This window comes from Sprattus sprattus (genome assembly GCF_963457725.1).
Source record: "Sprattus sprattus genome assembly, chromosome: 7".
Classification (NCBI taxonomy): domain Eukaryota; kingdom Metazoa; phylum Chordata; class Actinopteri; order Clupeiformes; family Clupeidae; genus Sprattus; species Sprattus sprattus.
Window position 1 is genome coordinate 20231495 of NC_137926.1, and position 13014 is coordinate 20244508.

The 13014-nt window shown below is 40.7% G+C and overlaps 1 protein-coding gene across 4 annotated transcripts in view; it reads right to left on the minus strand.

Moving 5' to 3' along the window:
* Positions 1–4449: 4449 nt before the first annotated feature.
* The window catches only part of rasgrf1 (Ras protein specific guanine nucleotide releasing factor 1), a gene marked incomplete at both ends in the record, with an annotated part of 28721 nt that continues 20156 nt past the window's right edge, over positions 4450–13014 (minus strand). For all 4 annotated transcript variants that reach the window (XM_080842500.1, XM_080842498.1, XM_080842499.1 and 1 more), the window contains 13 exons: positions 4450–4542; positions 4884–4952; positions 5048–5165; positions 5286–5365; positions 7130–7327; positions 7529–7613; positions 7951–8054; positions 8383–8443; positions 8620–8732; positions 9011–9117; positions 9655–9825; positions 11581–11706; positions 11985–12361. In XM_080842500.1, coding sequence (XP_080698626.1) covers positions 4450–4542; positions 4884–4952; positions 5048–5165; positions 5286–5365; positions 7130–7327; positions 7529–7613; positions 7951–8054; positions 8383–8443; positions 8620–8732; positions 9011–9117; positions 9655–9825; positions 11581–11706; positions 11985–12361 — 1702 coding nt within the window. The remainder of the gene's footprint in view (positions 4543–4883; positions 4953–5047; positions 5166–5285; positions 5366–7129; positions 7328–7528; positions 7614–7950; positions 8055–8382; positions 8444–8619; positions 8733–9010; positions 9118–9654; positions 9826–11580; positions 11707–11984; positions 12362–13014) is intronic.

A 13014-nucleotide genomic window follows, 5' to 3' on the forward strand; every position in this document is an offset into this window, starting at 1 on the left:
GTTTTAGATTAATTGATTTAATGGCATTTTATTGACCACACTCATAGTAGGCATACCAATTCGTGCAATGTTATTCTATGGGATAAGGTCCCATAACACACTGCCATAACAGACTAAAACACATTTATTTGGTACACAAATTCGTGCAGTCCTTTCTTTATTCAGCACTTCCTTGTTGATCCTCGGGAAGTCCCTGATACTAGGCCAAGGGAAATAACAGTATCCTACCTCGTACATCCATATCTTGAAGTCATATTCCCCTGTAAAAACAAGGTCACATTCATAATTTTATACTTCATAGAGACAAGTTAGACAAGTTCCAATAGCCGACAACATCCAATTTATCCTCCGATCTGAGCTAAAGTAAATACCTGTGCATCGGCGATACTCTTCAATTCCTATCCCAAGTACTCAAATGAGAACTGATTTCTGCGCTTACGAAATAAAGTTTATAGAACTGTCAATCAGTGATAATGACCCTCCATTAAAAGTGTCCACAAATCAGTGCGACTGTCATTACTTACAATCAGCTTGTTGCACTTTCAAAATGAGATAAATAGGCATTTGGTATTCGTAATTCTTTCAAATCTACTTACCCTCTGTTGATAATACAGGTGTAGAAAGAGAGACTTGCCACACTGCAAACAGCATCAGAAACATTGCCGTCCACATCTCGAAGAAATTAATGTGACCGTGATCAGACACTTGCTTTATCATGCGATCAACTCGTCACATGACACGGGATTGTTAACATCCCTTTCTTAAACTTAATACTGCTGATTTCAATCATTGATGTAAATCATTAGTTTACAGTGAATGAGGACATAACGTGATTTTGTAAACAAGTCCCAAACATATATTTTCGTGTGGGTAAATGTTTCACTTTCGTTTTCTTAAAGTGTAGCCGATAGACTCAGGAGTCCCGAGGTAATATTCAAAACACTATTTGGTGGTTATTTCCCCTTCTTACTTCTACATTTTTGTGTGATAATTCTGAGAAAAAAACACACACAAGGAGACAAAATCCCCCTGAGATAGAATAGATTTATTAGCAAGAGGTAATAAGGAAACATACAATAGTTATTTTAAATATTGTTTTCTTACAAAACTGGAAATAGTTTCTCAAGCCGTGGAAATAAACTTAAGGGTTGAAAGATAATTCTCATACCACTGGGTATTGCTAACAGCAAAACGTTTGTTTGTATGTTTATATATCATTTATAAGAGTATGTGCACGTAGATGTGTATACAGTATGTATATATATATATATCTATATATATTGTGTCATTTCAAAGATTCTGGCTGATACAGTGTTGCATGCCTGCCACATGAGCGTTGTTTGTGTTTCTAGACTGTACATTGTAAAAATACATACAAATATTCACAGAATAAGCACTACATTACTATATTCCTGCTAAGAGAATGATTATAGACAGGATTACAGTATATGCAAAACACTTTGAAGTTGTCATCTACCTCTAGATCATGGTTGAAAATCACAAATCATATAGCATTTGAGTGTGTAAGCTTAGGATACGCTTTAAAGAGGTGTGCTTTACACGGGTACACATTAAGAAATATGTAGGGCTACATGTACAAAATATACAGAATACATCTTTGTTTGGTGATTTGACAGCATTTGTACAAAATACTTTTTTTGTTTGTCTGTTGTTTTTTTCTTCATTTTTCTGGTAAGGATGCAGAATCCTGTTTCCCTTATTCTAAGACTACAAAAATACCTTTTGTTTTGCTGCAGGCGAAGCAGTTCATTCCCTTAGTTTTAATCATACTCTTAAACGACAATGCATTTTACAAAGTGATATACAGTCACGTTCCACAATCACTGGAACAGCAAGAAGGACATAGATTGTCTTTTTTATTATACAATAGCTAGATACATGTTTTTAATGGAGAGATACAGTCTGGCCAAAACAATGACTCTGGATTTAGTTACTTAATTTCCATGTATTTATCTACCCTCTCTTGGTGCTCCTCTAAAACAGGTCCACATGGGTAAGAAACAAAGTGAGCAAATCAAAGTTTAAACCAATTTTACAACTAGGCCCAATACTTAAAACAAAAAACTGTCAAAAAGACACACCTATTTACTGCAGCATATTTTTCTCCCTTTGGTGATCGTCAGTAAAACCAGGTGAAAGAGCTCATGCAACAGCACTGACAGCTGTCCCCTTTAAACAAAGAATATAATCTTAAACAGTAAAAGTTCAGATGGGGATTTGGACATCAGCATGTCGAATTATACATTATGCTCACATTCAGAGACAGCATGCTTACACAAGGGTAGGCCTGAATGTTTGACAACCCCTGCAGGCCAGAGACTTCTTAGGTGGAGAAAGATCTGGAGGGCCTCTGAAATTGTTAGTTTAATTCACAACCAAACAAACAAAGCAAAGAAACTTTTAAAGTGGTTTGAAGGCTTGCTGGTTCTCAAATGTTGTAAAATAACCAGGGCCTCGTTTCCCGAACGCGCACTTAGCCTAAGAAGCACTTGAAATCGCTCGTAAGAGGATTCCTACGTTGCAAACGGGTTTCCCAACGCCACACTTAGCTTAAGTGTCTCTTTCGCTGAGAAGAATTCCACGTGTGGTCAGGACCAGTAGTAACTTCACACTTAGCGATTTAATCCACCAGGGGCGTCGTTCGACCGTCGTTCGGAAGAAACGGGAATGAAAAAAAAAAACATGGCTACTTGAAGCGAGGAATATTTTACATGAATAAAGCTATCTACACAACTTTTTATATGTTTATAATGACTCGGTTTGATCGGAAATGTGCTACGCGACCAATGCAGAGTATTTAGGTCTTGACTGAAGCTTTCAAACAGTAGTTTGATGGCACATTTAGCGCTTATGCCACCACTCCATTGGCTTATATGGTAGCTTCTAGCTAGATGGTTGTATATTATGTAGAAGAAATCCAAACGATGTTTCTGTGTATAGCACATCATGAGAATGTCATTGTTTCACCTGCCTATTCCCATCAAAATAGAAATAAAGAATATTGAGTATTTGAAAATAAAGATTAGGCTATACAAAACTAGTGCATTGCCCGTAGGAATTATGCATTCTGTAGTGTTAGCAGACGTAGGGCTGTTGGGTAGTGTAATGGCAAGACATATTTGCACTCCACATAGGTACAGGTTACACTGAAGTATTATTGTGATGCATGTTTCCTTTTCATTAAGAAATGTGTTAATGGTAGCCTTTTTGGAGAGTTACCAACAAATAAAGTTTGAGATTATGTAGTGGATGCAGTTGAATATACTGTAGATGTCAACGTTGCTGTCTAAACTATAAACTAAATGTCATAAAGAAAGACATTATTTAAAATGAAGTTATGGTTGAAATAGGATCACTTCTTTATTGTAAGGGTAAGTGTAGGGCAAGAATGGTCATGCAGTTGGACTCAAATGTAGGTTAATTTTATTGAATGTATGTAGCCTACTGTACTGTATGACTTTGAAGATGCTAGCTTTGACAGCCCACTCTCAGACAGATCGTATTAAATGTCCTTACAATGGGAACACAGTTTAAATAGGCTTCTCTGCTGGAGATGGCGTTACTATCCCCGCCCCGAATTTAGTGCACATTGCACGTTCGATGCACGCATAGGCTAGCTAATTTCACAGCAATTAACGTAAACAGGTTAACCTGACGTAAACAGCTCCTAAGAGCTACTTAAGAACTCGTGCACGTTGCGCTCGTGCACCTGACTTTAAGTTGATGGTTGGGAAACGTACGTAAATACAAAGTGCTACTTAGTGTACGATGTCGCGAAAATCCACGTAGGCCGTTAAGATACATCGTTATCGGGAAACGAGGCCCAGTTGTTCCTCTTTGTGCTATGGACAACTTCATCAAATCATGGCAATGCTACATTGGATGCAAATACACATAACAGTAAACCTCTGTTCTGTAGACGTGCTTTGCGGTCATATGACCATGCAAGAAGTGCAAACGTCCACTTCAGATAAAAGCGGAGATCAATTTACGTTGCAACGTGGATTTATACCTTTGAACATGACCAGTCTAAATTCTCAATTTGCAACTGTCATCACTGTTAAAACTAGAAATTACTATCTTTTTGCTTTGATTTTGTTATGCTTTTTGCTTAGAGAGACAGAGAGGGAGAGAGAGGCGAGAGAGAAAGAGAGAGAGAGAGAGCGAGAGAGAGAGAGAGAGAGAAGAAGAGAGAGAGAGAGAGAAAGAGGCAGGGAAAGGGAAAGAGATATAGTATCTTCAACAACAGATGAGACATCAGAGTTACACACTCAAATTGGTAACATCTGGAAACTTTCCCTCTCCCCCACATCTTCTAAACCAAGGATACAATATGTAGTACATTACCTAACACAAGTTATTGTTTATGTATATGATATAGTTTCTGTACACTGTCCGCGCATGCGATGAAGGCGCTTCATCCCCTTTTCAGTTGGGCACTTTGGGCTCAATTCTGAGAGAGGCGTCATACAGGCTTTCTTCGTCAAGCACGGCGCTGATGTCCAGCAGGTACTGGGCCGCCTGTGCAATAGAAAATAACATTGTCTCGTTTCTCAACACCATCTGAAACGCTGAAAGATTTCTTGAGCACATGGACAGCTGCCGACACCACAGACATGTAGTTGTTCTTATTATAATTTATAGAGTCTGTTTGGAGACTGCTTTCTAGGGGGACATTCTAAAACAATTAACATAAAAAAGGCTTAACGTTGATTAACGTTCCAAAAGAGCATTCAATGATCAGAATTGACAATAGCCGCCTTCTTAGTCTGTCTTTTCAAGCTTAATGATGACTCAACAGTTTATAATACTTGTGGTTTCTACAAAGCTTTTCTTCAAAAAAAGAAAAAAAAGATCATTACCTTTGGCTGATGATCAATTTTGTAGGCTGTTTGCTGGAACTGTCTTATTTCTCTGATGATATGTGAGATCTACAAATAAAACAAATAATTCATAAGACACTGGCATCTTTACTTTAGATTTGATAATTAAAAAATCCATTGTGCATTTTATTCCATGTGCTGACCATTCTCATCTTGGAGAAGTTGACCAGGCTGTCCTCGGTGTAGTTAGGGGTGCCTTCCTCTATGAAGGCCAGATCGGCAAGGTACATGCCCAAATATGGTACACATGGGGGGTCACAGCTGGTAGGGAAATTATACAGTAAGATATTAGTTACAGGAATCAGTCCAAAATAGCAGCTATGTGACAGTCAAATAAGGAATACTTTGCATTGCACTTTGCACACTGGATTGTCCACATACTTCTTCAAAGCTTCCCTCAGGTTCTTGAATCTCCCTTCAGACGAGACCAGCTTTTGTAACTTGTCTATCACAGCTTTAGTCTGGAAGATAGAAAGGAACATTTCACACTTGTTAGCAAATCCATCTCAGAAATGCTGTACCATCAGTAGAGGGACTAGACAAGCAACTAAAACATAACAACCAAACTTCTTAAATTAAGTAAGGTTTTTGTGCTCTGCATTCACATTGACAAACGTAAGTGACATTTTACGTAAAGTAAAACAATCTAGTTTGCTCGGATTTTAGCAACACAATGTAAATCTCCATTTTATATAGACACATTAGGGATGCATACCTAAACCCACGTTCAGGTTCAGGTCCGAATTCGAATCCAGAGGTTTAGGTTCAGGTCCGGACCTAATAAGTCCGGACCCGAACCCATGGCATATTTGAATATATGAACTGTTTAAAGTATACCATTAATATAAATACATACAAAACATTTGGCTTCAAACTACAGGTTTTTTGTTTTTTACTTCAAACTATGAACATTATATTAACTGTAAACAACAGTTTATAGTCTACTTAAATAAATATAAATAAGTACAAAAAACAAACACACACACACTCTGCACACACTACAGCTTCAAACTCATTTTGCAAAAATATGAGCATATTTGCCTTTGGAGTCAAAAATGTATTATTTTGTTTGTATTGTATTATTTATTTTAACGAAATTTCACCATTTCTGATTTGTTTATATCGATTTTTTCTATCTGTTTATAGTTAATCTTTTTACTTGAACACACTGAGTACGAGAAAATGTGCACTGCCCCTTTAAGAGACTATTATACGTTTTGCTGTGATCTCCGTTTATTTGTCAGTCTGAGGTTGCTGATTTGCTGTTGACCTTCTCTCCTCTTTACACGCAATTGTTGTGTTGCATTTGCTGCACGTCGCGATGTTTGAATCTTTTTGTGCAAAATACAGCCACACTTTTGACCGTTTACCTTTCGGTATTTTCTCTGTTAAAAGGTTTATGGCTAGCTCTGTTTGTTCTTGTTCTGTGACATGCTGCCTGCTCTTCATTGTCATACGACTGTTGCTATGAAAACACCAATGAGCGACACAGGACAACGTTTATAGTGGGAGCTAGGGCAGTTGTAAATGTGCCCCACGAAATCTGCCTGGCAAAAAAATACAAAATAATTCATACAAATCATACTTACACCACTAACGTTACTGCTAGTTAGCTATCGCTAGTTTTCTAATGTTTTGGAAGCAGCCCCTGTGTTTCATGTTGCAGCCTGAAATAATTCATGTTTATAAGACAACATTTTACATACGTTTTCAAGATTTAGCTGCATGATTTGTTGCTGTTATTTATTTAAATCGGCTCAGGCACCGAAATCTGCGTGACATTTCGGTCTGGGTGCGTAACGGTATAGGAATGTCTTTTTTCACCGCGAATTTCAAGGTGGTCTAGAACGAAAATATAGTAGGATATAGTATGTGAGTGCTAGATTTTTTACAAGTCCAGTACCGAATCACTGGGGTTTCGGTTTTTCTGGACCTGAACCTAAACGTTTTTACAAGTCCAGAACCGGTCCAGCGTACCGGTACGCATCCCTAAGACACATATTTATTTCCTTTTGTAAATGTGTACATAAATATTTCAGCATGTAGCCAATCTAGGAGCACGCTGACACACCTTTAAACTCAAAAACATTTACATTATAACATGATTACACATATGCAGTATATTTGTTATATATTACACTGAAGGGGTTATCAGTACTATGGATGTAACTTATAATGAACATTTGCATAGAATGGGCATTAATGTTCATGTCTCCACTCTCCACCTGTTTGGAAATTTTGAGCCAAGTCTTCTTCAGTCGGAAAACTGAGCTGCGGTTGAGTGCGGAGGTGATCTCCAGCACGGCGTTGTAGTTATGGAGACAGCGGCAGATGTCGGCAACTGCCACCCACTTCTCCATCACTGCCACCCGTGTGATCACATCGTCACAGAGTAGGATCTCTGTGGCGATCAGGTTGCTTATCTTTTTAAAAACCACAGAAAAGAAGAGAGTTGCTGAGATAAATGGGATTAGAATAATATGTTCATAATAATAACACGATCACTTAAATTGATTGAATGTATGTGTGTGTGTGTGTGTGTGTGTGTGTGTGTGTGTGTGTGTGTGTGTGTGTGTGTGTGTGTGTGTGTGTGTGTGTGTGTGAGTATGTTACAGTGTACTCACATCATTGAAATGCTTTGTCGTTTTCATAATGTAGGGTGTCCTCTCATTCTTATCATTCTTCATCCAGCCCTGGCCAAAGAACTCTCTGCAGGACATGGAGAAGTATGGTCACAAAAGCAGCAAACAATCTTAACCACAAATGTCCAGTCAGCAAAATATGTGTACTATGTTGCAACAACAAAAACCAAAAATGACATTAAGATCATTTCCTGTTTTGCAGCTGAGGTGCCATCATCCATTGTTTCAGTTAATGTTAAGTTGTGTTTCAAAGTAGGAAGTAGAATTTTCAATATACACCAGTATGAAGTCAGAGTTTATGGTTGGATTATGGTTGGATCTCACGTGTTAAGCAGAATGGTTAAGAGCCTTCAGAGTAATTCAGAATATAGAACATTCCAGAAACTCCCCAGAATTCTACTCACTCATACGGGATGACCTTGAACACCAGGTGATCCAGAAGAGTGAGCTGCTCTGCGATCTCCAGTGCAGAGTGGCTCTCGAAGGGCTCTGCCTTCCCTCCCTCCGCCTATGCAAGGACAACAGAGACAACAAAAATGACTCACACCATTACAACACTCTTAATGCAAGGTTTCTTTAATGTAACAGTTTTAACATGGTCCTCGGTAACATGCAGGCAACATACAGTCTACGTGACATTACGTATCTGGATGTTGGCACTCTTGGCAGTCTTTAACAGAAGATGATTATTAAAGTGGCAGATTTTCATGAACTGATCAAAATGTAATGTTTGCTTTGCTGCCCAACACATAAACTGTACTTAAGTAGGCCATCCAGGTCTATAACTCCTGATATGAATTTTTATTTAAAATATACTGTTTTCATGTGAGACTGACCATCTGAACAATCTCATCCAGGGTGATCTGACTGTCACCAGGATCCTGTTGTGAGAGGGTCCTGTGAAGAAACAGGTTAGCACACGACGATCAGTACACATAAAACAGATTTTTATAGAGCAACAATAATGATGGTGTTATGATGTCATGTGGCGTAATGATTTTGCTGATATACCACTTTTTGTTTTTTCATTTTCCTTTTTTCTTTTCAACATTGGCAATATGTGTGTTTGTTACCTTATGATGTTAGCTGCAGCTTTCCTTTCCTGGGTTAGCAGCTCAGGATCATGCATCACTTCCTCCAGGAAGCTGATGACCTTCATCTTCAGCTCAGTGTTGCTCTCAAAGTCCTAGCAAGTAGATTTGAAAACAGACACAACACTGTTTAACTATGTTTAACTGGTCTGCATACTGAACTCAATGAGCCATAAAGGAGTTATTAAGCTCAATTGAGTGCAGGTAGAAAACCACCTTAACTTCGTGGAACATAGAAACATAGAACATATAGGAACATATTGGTGTTGCTGGTACATTCATTGGTACATTAATGCAACATTGTCATAGAACTTTAGAATCTACAGAACCTAGAATCTCCAACTAGAGTTCTAGATCCAACTAGAAGTCTTACCTGTGCGTGTTTGGAGACCCAGTGTCTCAATACATTAAGGACTCTGTTGGTTGCTGCTCTCCGTATGATAAACTCCTTGTCACCATTTCTCTGGTCAGTGGGGTACCCTGAGGACAATGGCTCAAATATGAGAGACATCTTTGGAGCAATTCAGCCCATATGGAAAAAATCTGTAAATTCATATATGTTCATTTTTATAATAGTAGTATATACGATAACAGTGTGTTAACACACATAATTATGGCCCCTTTTGTATACTGTAACACAGAAAAAAATATGTTTTATATATGACCTGCCTTGCATATTGAAGGTCATTATGCCATTTTAGAATGAAATGTACTGTACATTCAAGCTCCTTACCACAGATTTATCATTAAAGTATTGTTCATAACAAGAATGATTCCCATATGTTTTTAAAATATAATTTCTCAATGAGAGTTACGTAAATTAAATGTATGTAAATGTGTTTAATATAATTTAATCTTGTTCATTTTTTTTTTTTTTATTTCAGTTCAATTTAAACCCATTCCATTGGAGAAACCCGTGCATTCCTTTGTGTGTAGTGTTTAGTTGATGTTCCAGACTCTATGGCCTAACACTTTGGAAGCTTTAGCTGCAGCACTAATCAGATCGCTCGCTGCTACCTGAGCTGGCCAGTGACATGCGGCGGTACTTCTCCTTGGTGGGCGTGCCCTCGTTGGCGCCGGCTGTGGCAATGGCAAAGGCAGATGCTGCTGAGAGGGCGCTGCGGTTGTTGTCCAGCTCCCGGCAGGATGACATCACCATCCCGTTGTTGTAGGAGAACAGGGAAAACTCTGCAGCAGGAACGACAAATAGTTTTTCCAAATAATCCTAATCCTAATCCATAATTAAGTCTAAATTGTACTGAAAACATCCACTTTATCACGTCAACTGTAAATGTCATATGAAGTAGTGTACGGATGAGACTATGTTCACAACAGCAGCCTTTTGATCTTTAGCTACAAGGTTTTCATCTTGAATCACTCCTGGTAGATTACAGTTAAACACAAACGCACACGCACACGCACACACACACACACACACCCACACACACACATACATTAACAACATTCATGGAGCATGGACTGTCCTGCAGGGATAGCCAATGACTCTGTAGGGGACTGGGCCCTAATGTGGCATAGAACCAATAGATCCGGAGCCACATCTCCCTGCCAGCTGCTGTCTGGCTCCTTTAGACGAGCAGTAGGTGCGATAGAGAAGGGCTAGAGATCATCCCATGTAGAAGTAATGGAGGCAGTGACATTAACAGCTGCTGAGACAGAGTCTCAAATGGTGACCTCTGCAAATGTCACTACTGTCCGCAAAACCAAACGCTATGTTTAGTGGCAGCTCAAAAACATCTCCCAGCAGTTTTTTAATAGTGGCTTATGATGACCTCCATTTTATTTACACTGGAAATTAAAGCAATAATTACTATTTTCTCTAAATCTCCTTCATGATATGAAATCAATACTGATATGGCTATGTAAATACTTTTTAAAACTGAGTTTTAAATCTGGTAGTTCAACGTGTACCTACAATAATAATCGAACACATCAGACAACATTCATATGTATATGGGTCTTAGTGAGGTTTTTCTGCCTGCAGTATAGGCATATCCACCTGGGGGCAGCAAGGCCTATACAATCGGTGCACTGGCTTTCACAGCCACCGAGGGAACATCTTTGATTTTCAAAATGATTGCATCTAAAAATAGCAGTTAGTGCCAGCAAAATAGCGCTTAAAACACGCTATCTGAAATAGGGAGGCTGCATTCCAAAACCTGTCTATTTTTCTAGGGCTGAGACTGTTGTTTTTATGCGATGCACATAATGAATGTGCACTGCAACCATACTGCAGTATGCTGCCATAGTCTTTGCTTTGTTTGACTGAAGACGCAGCTCAATTGGTTTGCTGCTTTGTGATTATCGTGACCTTTGACCCCTGGCTGAATTCTGACGAAATAGATGGGAAATGGCGAAGGCGCAGAGGAGCCGCTGCACTCACACAACCCCTCAACCGGGGGCGGAACAGAATACACGGCCATGGTTGCTATGGCGCAAGTTTTCCAAACACCTACTCATGCTAGCTGTGGCGTTTCCCTGCAATCTTTTCTCCTTTCCCTCCCTCAGAGCAAATGAGATTATACACGAACTGGGTCTCACAGGACTTCCATTACTGCACACAGAATTAGCTCAATCCTACGTCAATAGATGTGCCCAGATAAACCCAGAAAAGCTTAAAACTGCACTATACTCTATACATTACATTAACTGGTTCATTTTTAATAAACCATACTATTAAACCTATCAAAGCACATATAGGTAATATGTATTTCAACTTTTCTGTACGAACAACAACCTGCATCGCCTGTGTCTCTTTGAATGCTGGAAGGAGCCTGTCTTCCATTTTGTGCCATTGATAAATCCTGCCTTTTGGCGGAGAGGAGGGGTGCAGGTGGCCTGCCAGCATGGGATACAGGTGCTCTTGGTTCATGTCACTGAGCGATAATGACATCGCTGTGGTGTCTGGGACAGAATGTATGCTACCTGAGGAGTTCTTGCATTTCACGTTTTTCGGAGTGGTCGGCGACTTGATGGGGGATGCCTCAGCCTCGGCCTCGTCACTCTGGACCGGGACCTGGTCGTTGTCGTTCTCCTCCCGCACAGATGTGTCTGCAGAGAACGAGGACAGTGGGTTTGGGAGAGCAGTGCAAGGGCAAGACAAATAGCCCTACACAGTATTGTCACTGTAATGGTGTTTAATGTTTCATGTATTTGCCTTCATTTTATCGATTTGGCTCATTTGAAACCAACACAAGACAGTAAGACCTAACCTGATTCAATAACATTTTGTCATAAATACTTAAAAAGTAGTAAATGCAAGTAACATGGTTCATTGGTTTGCACTTGTTCCAAACTCTCTTTTTTGTGAACCGCTATGAACCCCTCACCTTGTTTGACAAGCGAGGACGACTCCTCTGTCTTGTCGCCTTTGCCCTCGCCCTCGTCAGGGATCTTGCTGCTCATGGTGCTGGACACGTAGAGCTTGTTGATGTCCAGCGAGGTCTTGCTGAAGGGCGACATGGATGAGTACATGCTTGCATAGCCGTTGGAGGAGGAGCAGCTCAGGGCGGCCAGGTCCAGTGCTTTGCCCCCTGTGATGATGGGGATGTTGAGGGAGAGCTTGCGCCGCCTGTTCGGGGAGGAGGTCTTGGTGATGGCGAGGGGGGGTGGGGAAGAGAACTTACGACTGGCCCGGGGAGATTTCGGGGGCTCCCCGTACAGGAGCTTGTTGTTCTGACTGCTGGCGAAGAACAGCTCCAGGGACCTGGGTGGGGAACAGAGAGCACAAAGGCTCATTGCCTGTGTGTAGTGGTTTAACTAGCGCAATTCAGCGCAACACTCTTTCTTTCTCCTCAACACAGCATGTTGTTTTAATAGCATGTATGGTTCAAGGGTGGAAACCTTCTCCCTCCCTCCCTCCCTCCCTCCCTCCCTCCCTCTCACACACACACACACACACACACATACACACATACATACATACACAAACACACAAACAGAGAATGTAAGAGCCATTCCCACACGTCATCATGCTTATCCCAGAAATAGCTCCTCTCATGACAGTCTGAGCTGAGCTGAGCAGAGAGACAGGAGAGAGAGAGAGAGAGAGAGAGAGAGAGAGAGGGAGAGAAAGAGAAAGGGTGGGAGGACGGGAGAACCAGAGAACCAGCAGCTGAACGGGGGTGGCCCTAGGAGAGATCACAGCAACCCCAGCAGTGGGTGCTGCAGTATGCGGGGGTGTGTGGGAGGTCCCCTGCCTGCCAGGAAGAGCACGCGGCTGGGGGGGCCCTGCTGCGGCGTCTCCCTGCTCTGCTGAGGGGGTGGCCAGCACTGGGAGGGTGGGGATTGGGGGTGTGGGAGGGCCGGGGGTGGCGGCTGGAATGAGGCGCGAAACGTGCCCACTAAATATTTGATGCT